The 17,553-nt window shown below is 36.4% G+C and overlaps 3 protein-coding genes across 3 annotated transcripts; 1 reads left to right on the forward strand and 2 right to left on the reverse strand.

Annotated features, from left to right (window-relative positions):
* Positions 1–256: 256 nt before the first annotated feature.
* LOC113347079 (protein NRT1/ PTR FAMILY 4.3-like) lies at positions 257–4,131 on the reverse strand. Its single transcript, XM_026590664.1, has 6 exons — positions 3,956–4,131; positions 3,771–3,864; positions 3,445–3,662; positions 2,905–3,345; positions 2,542–2,699; positions 257–1,699 (listed from the first exon to the last, which is right to left on the reverse strand). Exons 1-6 carry the CDS (start codon positions 3,956–3,958, stop codon positions 712–714), a joined length of 1,902 nt encoding a protein of 633 aa, XP_026446449.1. The 5' UTR covers positions 3,959–4,131; the 3' UTR covers positions 257–711.
* Positions 4,132–6,198: 2,067 nt separating this feature from the next.
* LOC113347080 (GPI ethanolamine phosphate transferase 3) lies at positions 6,199–12,727 on the reverse strand. The gene is made up of 19 exons (XM_026590665.1): positions 12,377–12,727; positions 12,123–12,282; positions 11,700–11,789; positions 11,465–11,584; positions 11,241–11,324; positions 10,678–10,755; positions 10,414–10,539; positions 10,244–10,333; positions 10,075–10,110; positions 9,918–9,973; positions 9,592–9,736; positions 8,893–9,349; positions 8,712–8,803; positions 8,016–8,565; positions 7,718–7,850; positions 7,534–7,575; positions 7,095–7,269; positions 6,885–6,968; positions 6,199–6,814 (listed from the first exon to the last, which is right to left on the reverse strand). Exons 1-19 carry the CDS (start codon positions 12,634–12,636, stop codon positions 6,659–6,661), a joined length of 2,934 nt encoding a protein of 977 aa, XP_026446450.1. The 5' UTR covers positions 12,637–12,727; the 3' UTR covers positions 6,199–6,658.
* A 12-nt stretch (positions 12,728–12,739) lies between these two features.
* On the forward strand, positions 12,740–16,828 carry LOC113347081 (flap endonuclease 1-like). Its single transcript, XM_026590666.1, has 15 exons — positions 12,740–12,960; positions 13,076–13,134; positions 13,236–13,295; positions 13,404–13,457; positions 13,542–13,590; positions 13,699–13,746; positions 13,927–13,992; positions 14,157–14,207; positions 14,303–14,419; positions 15,044–15,180; positions 15,291–15,405; positions 15,491–15,547; positions 15,662–15,735; positions 16,163–16,206; positions 16,365–16,828. The coding sequence occupies exons 1-14, from the start codon at positions 12,832–12,834 to the stop codon at positions 16,185–16,187; spliced, it is 1,041 nt and encodes a 346-aa protein (XP_026446451.1). The 5' UTR covers positions 12,740–12,831; the 3' UTR covers positions 16,188–16,206; positions 16,365–16,828.
* Positions 16,829–17,553: the final 725 nt, after the last annotated feature.

Raw genomic sequence — 17,553 nt, forward strand, 5'->3', positions numbered from 1 at the left:
TCTGTAAGGTCAACAATTTCTCTCCTGTCAATTCTTTTTGTGGTGTGATGAATGTGTAGACCTAGTGATGTGCCTGCATTGATTAAGTGACTTCCATTATTCTGGAACTAATAGTAGCTACAAGACTAATTTATGATCTAAGTGCACACCAAATCAACAATACAACATAGAATTCCGATAATATAACAACCACTTCTATTTACAATTCAAAAGATAATACTTTGACTTATATTGAAAAATATATCCAATCAAAAAGGAAAAGGGAAAATATAAAGTTCAATATAACTTTAAATATAGTACATTCACATTACATCACATGGCAACACATTTTTTTTTCTGGGTTCAAGTTAAGATCAAGATCTAAAAAGGCTATTGACCAAACCTAAGATTACTCATCAAAAAAGCAGCAGTAATTGGTTGGGTAATCTATCATAAATCTCATTTACTTCCTTCTATCCACATTTCATTTTCACACAAATCCATATCAAAATATTATATGCTACAAGAAATACAAAATTAAAAAAAAAAAAAAAAAAAAAAATCCACTCTATACTTGGCTACTACCAAGACCTGCACAATACTTCTCTGTTTTGATTCGTCTCCAAGAATTTAGATGAATTTGACGAATATCACATTCAGGTTGTCGATATCGACACTGTGATGGAGAGGCATTTGAGCACCCAATCTGTTTTTTTTTGTCGTAATAGTAGTTTATTTTTCTATATATTTAGCTCCATTTGGTTGAGGAGAAATGTCTTGATCACGCTGCTGGTTGATGAAATAAGGTGATCCACTATTGCTTCTGTTAAGAGCTTTCTGTTTACTACTAGAGAGTTCAAAAGCAGGATTATCATGAACATCAATATCACTATCAACCATATGTTCATCATTGCTAGCTTTATACTTGTACCACGAAGCCCAAAACAGATAGTTCGCAAAGTTTAGGAAACTAAGGATAGCTAAGAACCAATAGAAGAGGTTCAAGTTGTTTTTGTTCAAGTCTTGACCATCTAACCATCCTCTTTTGCTCTTGGTAACTCTAGATGTTGTAGTGTTGATGAGATCAACAAAAACACTGCTCAAGAAGTAACCCACGGATTGTGACAAGTATGTGAATGAAGTTGATAGTGATCTCATCCCTGACGGAGCTTCCTTATAAAAGAATTCCAATAGACCCACCAACGTAAACATATCGGCGATACCGAAAATGGCGTACTGGAACGACAACCAGAAAAGGCTAATGGGTTTGGTTGGGTCTTTGATGGCTTGGTTCTTTCTTTTTACCTCTACAATACCTGCTACACCCATTGAGATGGCCGAGAGAAATAGCCCGACTCCGACACGTTGAAGTTGAGTTATGCCAGCAGGGTGTTTCGTAATCTTTCTTGCAAAGGGGACGAAAAGGAATTCATAGATGGGTATGAGAATGGTTAAGAAGAGAAGAGGGATGACTGGTATTGAAGCTGCAGGGATTTTGAAAGAAGGTCCTAGGTGAAGGTCCATGCTGTTACCCTGTTGAACTGAGAAGGTCTGAAGTTGGGCTAGACATGTATTTACTAGGATGGTACTAGCTATGATTGGTAACATTCTAGTTAGGATTTTTACTTGTTCAACTTGGGTAATTGTACAGACTTTCCATGGATCCACAGTTGGTGACGTTGAGCAATCTTGGCGAAGAATTGCAGCTTTGTCTAGAAACCTGCTTTGTGATCAATAAACCACTTCATTTAGCTAACTCATAATAATTAAAAACAATTACATAAAATCTGTAGTTAAGAGGACAAGTCATAAGACATCTTATGAAAGAAGAAAAAAAGAAAACGTCATGTACTGTGTTATGAATATTAGCAGAACCAACCAAATGGACAGATATATGGTGGTGGAACCAAAATGCAAATGGCCGTAGAATAACGATTGAATCCAGGTTAAAACGCAGTTTATGATGGCAATAATAATAAATGAAATTGAAACGGTGTTCAATTATTTGAGTAGACGAGAGACTACGTTTCGTGGGTCGGGCAATAATAGTATAGATTGTGATTTTTGACAAAGAAAGTAAAACCGATAAAGTAAAGCAAAAAAAAAAAAAAAGAATGGTCGAACCAACAACAATAATAACACACACGCACTTTTACTGCTGTGGCAGCACTGCAAGGGAATGTCTACTCCAGCATCTAGCTGCTAAATGTATAGACATAAAACATACCCAGTTGGTACTTGGTACTTGAGATTGTCAAGTGTAGGGTCACTAGTACATAAAATAATTCTAGGAATATTTTCTCATACTCTCTTCATTTCTCCATGTGGATATGTGCAAGTATTTGTTTGGGCTGTAAGGTCTGTCTTCTGTCGACAGCTAAACTTTGGTCTTTAAATATGTACTATGTGTTAGTGCTGCTGGTGGTGGTGAACATATGAATGAATAAACCATCTGATTTATCATGAATATCTTAAGAAATCCAACCTAGCACATGAAGACAACTAACTATATATATATATATATTTCCTAACGAAAATTACTCGAATTTGATAGAACATCACCTGAACTGGTCAGTATGTGTGATTTTTTCCTCATCGATGCAACTAGCTACTGTTGTTGTTGTTGTTGCTGCTTCAGTACTTGTGCTGACTGGCTCGTACAGTTCCTCGGAATTTTCTGGTACCTCCAGTTTCCGATTTTTAAATGCCACAACAATAACCTGTAAGGAAGCCCAAATATAGCAAGTCAAATCTTCATCTCATTTCCTTTTCTAAATACGCGTATATTATTAGACAGCGAATAAAAGCACCGGGAACAGAATAAGTGTCGCTTATTAGCAGAGTTCTTGACACTAAGCAAGGAAATGATGTTTGAATTATTATTGAATATATATAATATGAAAGAGATAAATATAATAGAGAGACCTGTATAATCTTCAAGATTGGGCTGTCCCCTGGTGTTTGTATCCGATAGTAAGGTTTTCCGAGAGCCAGGAAGACGTAACCCACGATAGCAGCAATTGTGGCAATGAAGAAGCCTAAGTCCCAACCTTTATTCATGCTGACCCACACAATTACAGTCACACCAATAGTAGCTCCAAAGGTTGTACTCAGTAAAAGCCAATTGAAATAGCTGGCAAGAGACTTCCTTTCATTTGGATCCTTTTGATTGAATTGGTCACCACCCAGTGCCGGTACAGTTCCTCTCATTCCACCTGCACCCAGTGCCAGCAAACATAAGGACACGTAGAACATGGCCGCTTTACCGCCTTTTAGACAAGTCGAACCACTGCAAGCTTGCATTGGCATCATTGCATCCGGCTGTAATTCTTTGTAATGAGCTTGAATTGTCACCATTGCCAATGCCTACACACAAATTTAAAGTAACCCAGAATCAAAACCTTGATCAGTTACCCAGTAGAGTAAGGTTCTTGAGAACAAATGAATGAATGAAATTAGTATTACCAGAATTTCGATCACTCCGAATACAAGGCATGTATTGAATCTAGTTAAGTAAGTGTCGGAGATGAAACCGGCAAAGAGACAGAGCAAATAAGTCGAACCGATGAAATTCGTGAGAGTATTTGCTGAACCGGCTAAATCGAAGTGCATTACAAACAGGAAGTAGAGTACCATGCTCACCATGTTTGCAACAAATCCCATATTCTCAAGAGCAATCAAAACTACCACACCCAAGAACAAACAAAATATATTAATCAAATTTGATACAGATAAAAAAATCCTTTGATTATAAACAGAAGGAATTGCAATTGAGACTCAGTTATACTTACCATAAATGAAGATTGTAGCTCGAAAACCGCCTTTTCGGTCACCCATTTTGTTAAGAGACTTATATCCTGCTTCAAAACCTCCCTTGTTTTCTTCCTGTAATTGCAAGGTATATCAATAACATTAGTAAGAATACAATGAAGGAAAGAACACAAACAATAGATTTGATATGTTAAGACTCACTCACCATTGTTTGGAGAGGGAAACAGAGAGGGGAGAGAAGAGAGGGAGGGAGAGAGAGAAGAATCTTGGTGTGGAGAGAGTTAATGGCAATGAGAAAATAGAGTGGATGTTCTCATCATATATATGTTTTAGTTTCTCATAGTATCTAGCATTATATCAAGATAGATAGATAGATAGATAGATGGTTAGCTAGCATTTTGGTCATCAAAAGGAAAAAGTGTGTTGAGAATGAGGTGTACTGTAATTATACATGGCATGATCCACCCCAAACAGAATGATTTGAATAACTTTTTATTTTTTAAAATTTTCTTATACATGTGAGTGAGTGAGTGAGTGTGGGAGGTAAGGTTTGGTAAATCAGAAAACATTGAATATGCAACTCAAAGTCAATATTAGTCAGCTGAATAGTCTGCCTGTCGACTCTGTCTGTTCTTACCTTTGATGAACTAGCTAGTTACTACTGCTACTATACAAAGAATTCCTGTAATTATTGGATTAAAAGTGGGTGCCGAAAGCCTACTTAAGTAACGGCGCAGTCGTCTAATTATAGTTAATAATTCTTAATCAGTTCTTAATGATTTTCTTTGATTAGGATTTGATGTTTCATCTATTGGTAGGTTTCTTAAGGACCACACTCTTTCAGTAACCAAAAGGTCCAAAACAAACTAGTGTTATTTCATGGCTGGTTACTGTAAGTATCAAAATCTTTGTTCTTCTTTTACATGTACTACTGCTACCATGACTATATTCATTGTTTCGATTGTGGGGTTTATTGACATCGAATGAATGATCCAAGCTTGAGACACATAACATAATCTTTAAGCCTGTCCATATAATCTTCTTCTTTTTTGCCAAAAAAGCATTCAAGCAAATGGCAATGGTTGCACATCAAAACTAGGGCAAATTAATGTGCTCTTGACCCCCCCCCACCCCTTCCTTTCTTACTTTAACTCCCTCCCATATGTTACATAAGTGGGGGGATTTCAAATTCCCACCTATCTTAGTGATTTTCAAGCTAAGGGTGTGTGCATTTCAAGAGGGGGGGACTACAAACCACTCATGGCAGATAGAATCATAACCAGATTACTCCCATTGTTTCTGTATTCTTCTTCTTCTTCTTCTTCACTTTCTACTTAATTCAATTATAGAAAACAAATCCCTGGCTTTGAGTACTAGGGTTTCTTCTTCTTCATTTTAATTAACTTCTTCTTAATTCTTAAGTGAGAGCAGTTGGGATCCAAGATATCTAAGTGGGTCACAGCAAGGATCTAATCTCTTTTGTTTGAATGCATGGGTGAATTAGCATTGTTTAATCTTGTTTGATTCTCTTAATAATGGGTCTGTAACAAGTTGTTTTCTCTGTTCACTTGCATTTTAATTTGTAATTTGGAAACATGTTTTATGGGTTTGGAAATCCTTATGATGTCATTAGTTTCCTATTATAAAAGTAGAAAAACAATTAGTGTGGCATCGGGTTGTTTCTGTCCCACATTACAGCCTTGACTTATCCTGTTAAATATTCTTCTCCAAAAAAGTAAAAAATTAAAAAATGTAAGAAGAAATCGGAATTGAGCCCTCCATGCAAAATACTAGTAACATGCTCCTTACCCCACAGAAACACCCATCTTCTCTCATCATTTGGTACAGAAGAGAGTATGAGAGCTTTTTCACCTATCAGGAACCCTGAATCTCACAAAGTTTTCCTCGACCCATGTGATTAGAGATGCTTCTTTTCTACATAGTCTTCCTTTTTATGATTAAGTTATTACACCTTTCGTCTAATACCTTTTGGAATTCTTTAAAGCCTCCTTTTTTGATAAGGACTCGGCTACTTTCATGTCTCATTCAAACTAGATAAGAAAATTGGGCTCAGATTAAGATCAATATCGAGTTATATGGACTTTATACAAGGTTAACAGAGGGTTTTTCCTCAGCTCTGTACTTTTAGTTCACATTTGGTTTCTATAGTAAAATTAGATCATTCGGATAACAACCTGAAATTTCTAGTTTTGAGCAATCAATGCCTGCCGCACAGAACTGCTCTTCAGTCAATATTCCTTTTGGTCTATTTTAGTTAGGACTGACAACTAAACATGGACCCAGTTCACTTGGATATTTACAATCCTTAGCATTTTGGTAGCTCGGTTGTACCCATCAAAGAAAGGGACTGAACAAGAACACATAATATCTGACTTGTGTAGATTAACAATAATGTTGAATCAATATACATACTTTAAACATACGATATTCCAAACAAATAAGACATACTTCTTTAAGCATATGATGAATCCATACAAAAGTATGCACGGCCAAATCACTCAACAACCGAGAATTTCGTCAAAAACTTAATCAGTGAATGCACGTCCAAATCAAAACAACCAATTTTCCTTCTGTGTTTTAATGAATTTTGTACTCCATTGTTATCGACAGACAAGTACAGTTTGTAATTACAACTTACTGTGCACCAGATAAACATAAACATGGAAACCAGTCAAAAAATGTAGACGAAGATAAATGGTGAGCAGGAGCACAGTTCTACCAATAACTGTGTACAATTCACCAGCTGAAGGGAAGAACCGACCTAAGCTATAGCTGTAAAATGAATGCTTTGACACTAAGCTATGTGCACCTTCAGTCAAAGAGTTGGTATCTTGGGATCTGTACCTGAGAAATCAAAATTTCTGTTGTTGTCAAAGGATGAAAAATCTCAATTGCTCATCTTTTTACTCATTTGATATCCTGATCTGCTAGGTGCCATCTTCAACTCACAAAAGTAATAAAGAGATATCAAACAGATTATGACATCGGTAAGGAGTAGGCCCACCACATCGAACACAAATTTCGGAGCAAATAATCCCCATACCTGCAAATGAAGCAAGCAATGTTAATAGATCAATTACTTCAGAGTAGACAGAGTAAAAACAAGTGTTTACCATCAAATGCCTTCTCTGTATCGTCACACATATTACTGTGAGCATGGTTGTCATTGCAGTAATGAGTCCATACATAAGAAACACCTGAAATGTACAAGATGAAGAGCGAAACATATAACGCAATGTCAATTATACAAAACCCAAAACCAGTAAGCAGGAAAAGAAGTCCATTTAAGCAATTGCGATGTGTCATCCACAGAGAATATTCACCTGAGATAATTTCACAAAAAAGATCCCCCTTCCTTGGGTCCTCCCAGTACCCTGTGAATATGGATTCTGAAGGACAACAAGTAATGGAAGGCCGAGAATAGGAAGGATGAGAGAAACACCAAATGTATCAATTGTAAGAAGGATAGCTTGGCGAATTAGGTTGAACTCATCAAACCTGAAAATGAATCCAAAATTAAACTACTATCATATTCTGCATCTAAACCTGCTATATAGTGGTAAATATAACAATATATTGCATAAAATTCAAGGATAAGAGCACTTGTCCTATTATTTAAAAGATAAACTAAGAGACCAGTGGACTTGTTTGTCTTTCGGTAGCAGCACACAGACTCAAGTGAAAACATGAAATCTATAAACTTTTAGACTAGAAAAAATATAAAAAGATAGAACAAGAGTTCGGAATCTTTGGTCCACTTACCCAATAAATGCAGCACCATATCGGAGACCATCAAAGGCACACCTGCAAATAACCTTGGATTAGTAAATAATTGGGGAAGGTTCTATGAAAATTTACAGATTGCTGCCTAAAGGTGCTCTCTGCCAAGTTTAACACAAAAATGTCAGCCTCCAAGTTACAAACATATAAGTCAAAAGGGTCTTACCAATGACCAGTAGAAAAAAATAGACATACAGCAAAAAGGCTCCACTGGGTTACTGGAAGAGGATCAGCAGTAAAGACTCCAATGCCATTCTTGGTCTTTACCTCCAATTGTCCAAATCTTGTTATGCACCACCCTGCCAAATGTGGATATCTTATTAACCCAAAGCAAAATTATACCAAACAAAATAGCACTCTGATGTGTGTCAAATTAAAAAAGGGGGCATGATACGTATCTACTCAAGGATGGAGTTACAATTAAAGAAATTTAGAATAACAAATTCAAAATTTAAGAAATATACCTCCGGTTATGCATGCCAAAGCAATCAACGGTCCTTGCCGTCCCAATAATAATATGACTGTTGAACTACATGCAGATAACACTCCTATTGTTTTTGTAAGGACACTTTCTGTGTAATTTGAGGTCTCTTTCTTGAAAAAGTGGGTTAATGCTGACAATGCTAGTAGCCCTAGTCCAATAGCATATATCATCCGAGGAACGTAATCTCTGTCCACATGCTTCAGCACCAGTGGCAGGGCAAGCAGGTTACTTTCTAACGCCCAATGAAGGGCAATAAGCGTATAGCTTAAAATGGCTCCTGTATTGTAGACATATTTTAAAACACTCGAACAGCGGTTATCAGCTGTACTCTTTACCAATAAGTACGAGAGCAAAATTAGGGTCAGCATTGGTACAATGTCGGAAACAAACGCCAAAACTGGGTGCTCATGATCAATAGCAAGCGTCCTTAGGGGGTATAAGTTCATAAAAGCTGAAAGGCCTTCCTGCTTTGATAATCCAACTTCAGTGGTAAATCTCAGAACAAAGTTTAACAGAAGAAATGCAACAGCCTGCAAACAGACACAAGCCTAGAAACTTTCAGCTTCACAGAGAAGAAAAAATGCAGACAAAATTTTACCATATATTCATAAGTGAAGTCACCAATAATAAAAGTTCGAAAATGAAATGTAAAAGAAGCTGGTGTAGCAAGACTAACTTCTATCAACGTCTCCTTCTTCACAAGTGAATATCGTAAATTTAAAATACCAGTCGTGCCCAGAAGAAAGCTTGCTACTTTTCCTTCTGTTACTATGTCAATGAAAAGAATAAAATAAAATTCAATGATAAGAAGATAGTACATATCAGCTATAGAATTAGAATTGAGAACAGAAACTCACAAATGTAACTATTTGATAGGAAACTGCATGCCCGTATTGCGACCAGAAAAATAGCAGAAACGACCCTCAAAGAAATGTGGCAATCACCGTTGGAAGGACAAGAAGTCTGGCATAGCTTGTCAGACCTCCTGATGGCAACGGTGTGTACAAACAATGAAAGAACGAAAATTCCTAGGCCGACACCCATCATCTTTAAATCAAATTCTGTCCATTTGGAGCGGGCAAGTTCAGCAACACTTGCCAAGAAATTTGAATATGCATCAATTTGCCCCTGAAGAATAGTTAATGAAGCATCACAGCTTTCATTTGGGATTTCATTTCCACACAATGAGAAGTTTTCTGATCTCTGTGACCAATTATTTTGTGCTTGATCATACATGTCTGCAACATGCCGCAAGTCCTCTAAGGAAAACCCAATAACTGATGCTGCTGAATAAGCATCAATATATCGTTTCACCTGCAAAAATATGACGCAGCAAAGGCTAGGGTAACTAAGTATACTGATGGAGTAACCGAACCTTGAAAACAGCTGAAGGTAGAACAAGTATCCATTATTAAAATTAGTTCCGCAAGTAATTAATTCAATTCAAAACTAGGACCAGCTAAATGGAAGCTACAAAATTATTGCGTCAAGATGTTTGAGGAAAATTAACTAAAGATTTCACTGTTTCATATTACTCACAATCACAAAAACAGTACCTGCCAGGAATTGACGCAAAGAACGTTAGCATAGTTTTGCATCCACTTCTTCAAATCTGATTGTTTGTAATTTGAAGCACTGATGACTGGTCGATTCCAAGTTCCAGAACTTAAACCATATAACTCAGGATTAACACGCCCAATGCTGGAAAGATACATAAAGTTCAACATTGTATCAGTAAAACTGAATCCTACTTGAAGTAGAGATTTTGTAACTAATGAAATTTTGTACTTTATATATTTCGTTATATATGATATATCACAATCCTTCAAATCCAGGAGTTCTATTATCCACAATTAACATTAAGGATTTGCTTACACTGCACCTTCCATATGGAAAAGGAATGCCAAGTAGTGCGGTTACTGTTGCAGCAAAGTCAAGCTGCATCCAAATGAACCAACAAAATCATGTGAGAATATAATATAAAATAGAAAACACTTAAATGATGAAATTTGAAAAGTCAAAGATTCAGGCAATCTAACCTGTTGGATGGTGCTAGCACAAGCCTTCTTTCCATTCTGCAAATTGGAAAACAAAACAAGATATTTTAGACAAGAAGGAATAGTAGCATCTAGTCAGGTTACAAAAAATGAAGTCACTTTTTTTTGTTGTGGAAAGCCAGGAAACAGAAGTAAGTAACTAAAAGAATACCGAATCCAATATGCAAGATGCAGTATCAAGGGCAGATGGTATGGAAGCAGGAGGATTCTTCAAACTCATTGCAAAAAGCGATGTTTCAACCTGGACAAGTGCACTCCTAATCAGATGAGGAATTTGGCACCATATTAAAGGTTTTAAAGAAACCAAGAAAAGTAATAAACCTCTTCGGCAGTCCCTCCTCCATGATCGCCATTTAAGGTTTGGCCATGATCTCCCATTACCATAAAGAAGGTATTTTCGTGTAAGCCTCCAGGTCCAGATTGGTTCTTCAGCACTTCTACTACTTTCTGGAAAAGATAATACTGTTCAAATAATATTGTATGCATGAACTGGTATAGAAAAAACTCGAAAAAGGTATTTTTCCCTTCTTAAAAAGTCTAAGACGCAAACATAATGGATCAAGTGTAAGAGTTCGAGAAGCTCACTTCTAGAATCACATTGTATTGTTCCAGCTTTTCTATCATGGGAGTAGAATCCACTCCAAATATATGGCCTGCGTGATCCTGGACCACATAATTACTTTTCGGTATGCATGAACTGAACAAGAATATAACAACTTGACAGAAACAATGATATTACTAAAGATCATTTTCTAGGGATTGGTGTATATTCAGCATGGATAAAATATATAGCTGTTGTATCAAAATTTATACATATATGGACTATATGGAGTAAAGGAAGATGGAGAAAGCAAATCAGAAAAATTGGTACTCAACAACTATTTGGTTAGAAACCAATAAATCTTCCATCTTTGTTTTTATCAATAATAAAAAGTAAAAACCCAAAGATCAAGATATAACCAAAGAAACTATACTACCAAATGGGCATCATTTAAATGAGGAAAGAAAAACGTGATAATTACAAACAGTTGCCTCCAAAGTCGATAGTACACAATTTGGTAGTCCCTTCCCTTACCCCCCGTAACTAGGATAAGGTTCCAAAGAATTGAATGGGATGATAAGTGAAATAATAATGAAGTAAAACATACCACACCAAGAAAATGAGCAATTAGGACATCCCAGTCATCCTCGTAAAGAGAAGGAATCAAATGATGAACACAACCATCATCTACCTGGAGGGAAGTACCAGAACAGATTAATGCAGGTGACCTAAATATGAAAGACTTTATTGAAAATCTGAAGGAAAATGTGTTCTGCAATAAGACTCAAGACAGATAACGTTAGAAACAGATAGAAGACATATTGGGCATACCGTATGAAGGTCTTTAACATTAAAGGAAGGGTAAGGGTAAGATTTTCCAAATTGATCAGGAAACAACTGCACCCAAGTATCATCCCCCATCATCAACACCCGCTTTCTATTTTGAACCAGCTGAGAAGCTCAAAAACAAACAAAAAGTCATATTCATAGCAACGAACAAACCACCTCCAAAATTTATATAGTAAATGAGCAGAACCATATGAGTGAAGAAGACAGACAGTGTTACCTGATGTATCAAGTTATCTTCGATAATTGCGGGAGCACCAAAGCTATTTCCTACATCCACGAATGTAGGAAGTCCACCAGTTGTCAAACCCTGAAAGAAACATCTCCCGTACCATGATTAACAATATATCGATTTAGTTAAGACATTTGTACTCCGATAGTAACTATCAGCAAGCTTATTGGATAAAAATGATTGACAACATCAAACTATCTAATATCATTTTAGTTTAGATCCATATTCGCCTCTAATTAGTTTAGAATTGAAATGCAGGTATATTTATACTTTAACATACAGCAAACCATCTTCTTTTTTTCTTTTGAAAGAATACACCAAACCATCTTACACATTGTTCAAACAGCATATATCTAACTAAGCATCATTCCTCAAATGAATCATTGAATATAAATAATCATGTCTAGTCACCTTGAGACGTTGCAAACTAGTTGTAGGCGGATCAGCAAGAGCCTTAAAAATCTTAGCTGACGATTTCTCATCCGACGCCAATTTCTGCAATATTTGTAACTTGTCCATCCATGGCTTCTTCTCACCTTCAAAGAAAGAACTGGATGCAAGAAAGTCGAACCTGCATTTCAAGTTAGGGCAAAAGAAGATCACTCACAATATCAACAAAAAGAGCAATTAAAGAGCAAATTAAGATTACTGAATACTTGTGTTACCTTAATGCATCAAGCACGATTATGACCACACGATCAACAGCAGGTTTGGTCCAACAAACCCTAGAATCATTTTGATTTTGATCATTCAAATTAGGGTTATTACAAGGAGAGTTAGAAATATCAGAACAAGTACTGAAAGTGGAGAGTTCAGTTCTGGTAAGAAGAAATCCTCTTGTAAATAATAAAATGGCAATACAATGAAGAATCAGAATGATGAAGAAAGGACTTATCAATCGCCATTTCCCTATCGCCTCCATCATTTCTTCCGACTCAATTTCATTCAAAAAGCGAAAACCTTATAATGACTTTATTTTATTCACTTATTAGTAATGTAGTTAACTTCCAAACAGACCTTAGTTAAAAGGACAGATGGCTTATATTTAAGTGACCTTATTTAGGAAGGCTTGTGATTCTGGCGCCATCACATTTGAAAGAAAAAACTAGGGCTGGATTTGATGGGAATTAAGAGTTTAACGAAGCTGCTAACTGAAAATGCACCAAAGTGTATGCAGAAGGGAAATCTACGCAGTTATGTTGGTCGTCCGATTGCTATTGATGCTTCTTGTAGTATTTACCAGTTTCTTGTTAGTCTCCAAAACCCTAGTTCTTAATTATTTATTTTTACAATAATTTGAATTAAATTTTGTAATCATTTTAGTTTTATAACATTTTACTCACTCGTTGGATTTGTGAATGTAGACGGTAGTCGGAAGAAATGGGACTGAAGTGCTTACAAACCAAGCAGGTGAACCAACGAGGTACCTGTAAAATGAGGGCTAAATTTGATTATTTTTAAGGATTTTAATCTTTCATTTGCTATTCCAGTATCTTCTGACTGCAGTTTATTCTGTTTGATTAGTCATTTGTACGGGTTGTTTTATCGTACGGTTGGGCTACTGGATGCTGGATTGAAGCCTGTGTAACCTGCCATTCACCCTATTTTATTTTTTTCATCATCCAACTGTGACAGATGGTTTCATATGTAGTTAAGTTCTGGTTTCTGAGTTTATTGGATACACATTGTCAGGTACGTTTTTGATGGGAAACCACCGGACTTAAAGAGGCAGGAGATGGCAAAACGGTGTTTATTTATTTCTTCGTATTTTCAGATCTCTTATTCATGTATATTCATTATGGTAATAATGTGTTTTAACTTTTCTTTCAGGTTCTTAAAGAGGGAAGATGCTGGCAAGGGTTTAGCAGCAGCAATAGAGGTGTAGACCTCGCATCTCTTAGCAAACTGAGGAGAATGTATTTTGTGTATGCCGATTGCTTCATTTTGTTTTTATTGATACTGTTTGGTTGGATCTGTGCTTTTGTAGATTGGAGATAAGGAAGTCATTCAGAAGTTCAGTAAACGAACTGTGATGGTACGCTTTTCCCCCCTTCAAATTAAGCACATTGACCCATTTCCATATGTCAACCAAGAAACTTCTTACAATATTTGCTTATGGTACTTTCTTGCTTTGCCCGGTAAATACATGTTCTCGTGTTACTTGCTTGTTTCACTGGTTTGGTAAACTGACATCTTTCTGTTTGGTCTCTTGTAGGTGACCAAGCAACACAATGACGACTGCAAAAAGCTTCTTGGACTCATGGGAATACCTTTAGTTCAGGTTACAATTGACACATTATATATTTGCACTGGTATTGTCTTTTTGAACTGCCATACGCGTTGCACTGAGAAACCTTTGCACATGGTTCTCTTGGATGCATTTTACTTATGTGAAGCGCTATTCTTGCTCTAGCATTAGCTTCACTCTTCTTCTATATGTTGTAGGCTTCTTCTGAAGCTGAGCCAGAGTGTGCAGCACTATGCAAAAGTGGAAAGGTATGCATCTTTGTAGGGGTGTTTTATAATTTACCTTTTATATTACGAACTTAACGCTTAGAGTTTGAATTATTTGATTATCTATCGCATTTTAGGTTTATGCTGTGTCTTCTGAAGACATGGATACCTTAACTTTCGGTGCTCCTAGATTTCTGCGCCATTTGATGGGTCCAAGCTCAAAAGTTCCAGTTGTGGAATTTCACTTGGAGAAGGTAAATACAACTAAAAGAAAGCTGAACTGTGGTTCATTTTCAAATTCGAAACCTGCATTTTAAAGCGCCTGCTTTTTGTCCCAGAAATTGACAGAACTAAATCTCACAATGGATCAGTTCATCGATTTGTGCATACTCTGTGGTTGTGACTATTGTCCCACTATTCGAGGAACAGTATAATATCAAATAGTTTAATGAATTTGTTGTTGGTAGACTTATCTGTCCCTATAATTTCTGAGACAGTATTCAATATTTGTAGATTATTTGGTGTGTATTGAAATTATAACCTAAGCCGTCGTAGAGAGGCTCTTAAACTTAGTGTCTGCCTACTTAGGTTAGGGGTTCTTGTGGATGTTTTCAGAGGAAAACTACGAGATGTTGAAAGGAAGGCACTTAGTACAACCTTATTAAGGTGTTCGAAGCATTTTTTTTTTTTTAATGAAGCGCCATTTTCTTTCCACATAAAGACAGCTTGACGTTCTTATATATATGTACCTTTGACAGAAATAATAGTGTTTTGTGTGTTCTGAGTATTTCAGATCTTGAATTATCTCACTTCCATAGTTTCATGTACATATATGGTTGTATTTTATACCTGTAGTGAAACTTGTCTACTTACCTTAGATTCAGGTTCTCATTCATTATGGTAAAAGCTATAACCTTAAGATCTTGTTCCAAGGTATCGGCGCACAGACAGCCTTAAAGCTCATTCGACAGCATGGTTCTATGGAATGTATATTGGAGAACATAAATAGAGAAAGGTGCTTGCCATATTCACAATCTTGAAGCTTCATTCGACAAGTTTTTTTCACAGTTAGAATGGAAGATGTTTTTGACTTCATTATATAATTGTTGGTTTATGATAATGAAGGTATCAAGTACCTGAAAATTGGCCTTATCACGAAGTTCACCATCTTTTTAAAGAACCTTTAGTCTCTGTTGATGATCAGAAACCTGATTTCACGTGGACTGGTCCAGATGCGAAGGTGTTAAACATTTTTTGAGGCGTTTCCATTTTGCATAATCTATCTTCGGGAACATGTCAGAAAAACTGTTTTTTGGGTTTTGTAGGGGCTCATTAAATTTCTGGTGGAGGAAAATGGGTTCAGTGATCATCGGGTCACAAAGGTATGCCATGTATTCATTTTTACAACTTTTAATTTCTTAAGAACGTCAGCATTTTAATGTGCTTTCCTCAAAAGTAGCATCATTTGCTTACATCGATTCCTGTATCGTTAATAGGCTATACAAAAAATTGAAGCGGCTCAGAAAAAGTCACTCACCAAACAAGTGGTGAGCACGTCAGTTCTCAAAAGGTGTGTATTTGGATAGATGTGAGCACGTCAGTTCTTGAGTTAAAGAGAGGGATTCCATTAAAACTGATTGTGATTGTCTTTTATTCTAGCTCATCATAAATTAAGTAGATACTGTACATTAAGTAGATACTGTACTTAAAAGTGTAAAATTAAGTACTCCTACATTTTAGACCGCTTAGGAAGTTGTACAGAGTCCGGTTAAAACAGCCCAGTTTCTTTCTGTTAAGTGTTAAAACATCTATTGAGCTTAAGCTTGTTCTTCATAGGAACGATAACCATTAACAAAATAGAAGAACACTCTGAAATCAATATAAAGCTTCTTCACAAAGAGAACCAAATTCGATTGTGTAAAAAAAATCTTTAGTTTGATGTATTTATGTAATCACTAATTTAAGTTTCCTTTTTCTGTTCTTGAATATGATTGCAGGTTAGATAATTACTTTGAGTGGTGAAAAGCAAAGAGAGATGCAGGTAGGGAACATAGTTTGTTAGTTCTGGAGTGATTCCAACACTGAGAAGCATCCAGATCATAATTGCCAAGATTGGCACAACCCCTAGGCAAACTAGGCAATTGCCTAGGGCCAATATTATGGAGGGCCTACAACTGATATAACTTTTTTCCTCTATAGGTGAGTGCATGTGGCATGTGTGTTGCATTTTTAAAGGATTTGGACTTGGGAATGGGTATACTCTGGAGTTCTCCTGTGGGAACAGTGAAGGGGGCTCGTGCAGATTATGGACAGACTCCTGAAGCAGTTGTAGCTGAAGCTTCAGCTCTTTTTCTGACTATATATGAGGCACTAGATATGAATCTGTCTAAGATTCTCCTTGTACTGTGTGGAAGTAGTAAAGTATGTTTATATAAGTAGTGTCAGCTGTAGATGTCAAGATAGTTTGTCGGATTGTATATCTGAGCTTAATTAGGGTGTAATTTTCAATTAGTTTGGGTAGGTCATGTCAAAAAATTCGCCGCTAGAACTCATAAAGTTACGTCGGCTTAGAGTTCCCACCCTCTTTTCTGGTTTCTGCTGTAAGGGAGGAATTCTTGGTTCCGCTGTATAAAAGTCCTTTCAAGTTTAATGCATTCCTTTTCTCAGCGAAAATAAGTCATATATATGAAACGATAATGGGGTGTTTTCGACTTCTAGAAGTCAGAAAAGTTAGAAGTTAGTTTGGTGATATCTCCGACTACTAGAAGTAAAAATCTTTTAGTTTTTCGTGAAGCAAAATGTTTTTGTTTATGCCGATAAAAAAATGTTTTTGTTTCCGATTTCAGGAATTGAAATCTGCTTCTGGTATCCAAACAAGCTATAATTGTTGTCTATTTCTTATAAAGTTGTCGGTTAAGGGCAGTGGGGTGGGAAACTGGAAAAATTTACCCATTGCCACTCTTGTGGGTTGCTCAAGTGTGTAAAGGGGATGGGGAAAATGTTCGAATCTGAGCATTTGTCTGTGACGTCTCGAGTTGAACCGATAGGTTCAACTTAGGCCGATCGACTTATTCTTGGATGACTAACCTAGCCTAAGCTGGTAACGGCTGTAATTTCTTCATCTGTAAATTCAACTTTTTCCACTTCCAAGATGTATACCTTCTGTGCCCTTATCCAGTTCCAATTTCAAACTTTTTCGCTTAATTATTCACTAAAACCTTTTATGTGAGCTAAATAAATAAATTTCGAAAAAAAATAGCAAATTTTTCACAAACACAAAGAGTCAACACAAAATGCTTAAACACCAAAAGTTTGTGGTCCAAAATATAGTCGGAATGAAGATAAAGCTATTTGCAGAGGATATGTATTTTTACGCTTGATGCGCTTT

This window comes from Papaver somniferum, chromosome 2 (assembly GCF_003573695.1).
Source record: "Papaver somniferum cultivar HN1 chromosome 2, ASM357369v1, whole genome shotgun sequence".
Classification (NCBI taxonomy): Eukaryota; Viridiplantae; Streptophyta; class Magnoliopsida; order Ranunculales; family Papaveraceae; genus Papaver; species Papaver somniferum.

What these genes read in the sequence shown, in the direction of transcription:
- LOC113347079 (XM_026590664.1), bottom strand. An exon ending in TCGGAGTGATCGAAATTCTG is followed by an intron (nt 3,346 to 3,444) that starts GTAATACTAATT and finishes ATTTGTGTGTAG; the next exon opens with GCATTGGCAATGGTGACAAT. An exon ending in ACACATACTGACCAGTTCAG is followed by an intron (nt 1,700 to 2,541) that starts GTGATGTTCTAT and finishes ATCACAAAGCAG; the next exon opens with GTTTCTAGACAAAGCTGCAA.
- LOC113347080 (XM_026590665.1), bottom strand. Translation starts at nt 12,636, where the DNA reads ATGATGGAGGCGATAGGGAAATGGCGATTGATAAGTCCTTTCTTCATC. An exon ending in TATGGTGCTGCATTTATTGG is followed by an intron (nt 7,270 to 7,533) that starts GTAAGTGGACCA and finishes ATTCATTTTCAG; the next exon opens with GTTTGATGAGTTCAACCTAA. An exon ending in TACAGAGAAGGCATTTGATG is followed by an intron (nt 6,815 to 6,884) that starts GTAAACACTTGT and finishes CTTCATTTGCAG; the next exon opens with GTATGGGGATTATTTGCTCC.
- LOC113347081 (XM_026590666.1), top strand. Translation starts at nt 12,832, where the DNA reads ATGGGAATTAAGAGTTTAACGAAGCTGCTAACTGAAAATGCACCAAAG. An exon ending in CAAGCAGGTGAACCAACGAG is followed by an intron (nt 13,135 to 13,235) that starts GTACCTGTAAAA and finishes CTGTTTGATTAG; the next exon opens with TCATTTGTACGGGTTGTTTT. An exon ending in GTGATCATCGGGTCACAAAG is followed by an intron (nt 15,548 to 15,661) that starts GTATGCCATGTA and finishes TATCGTTAATAG; the next exon opens with GCTATACAAAAAATTGAAGC.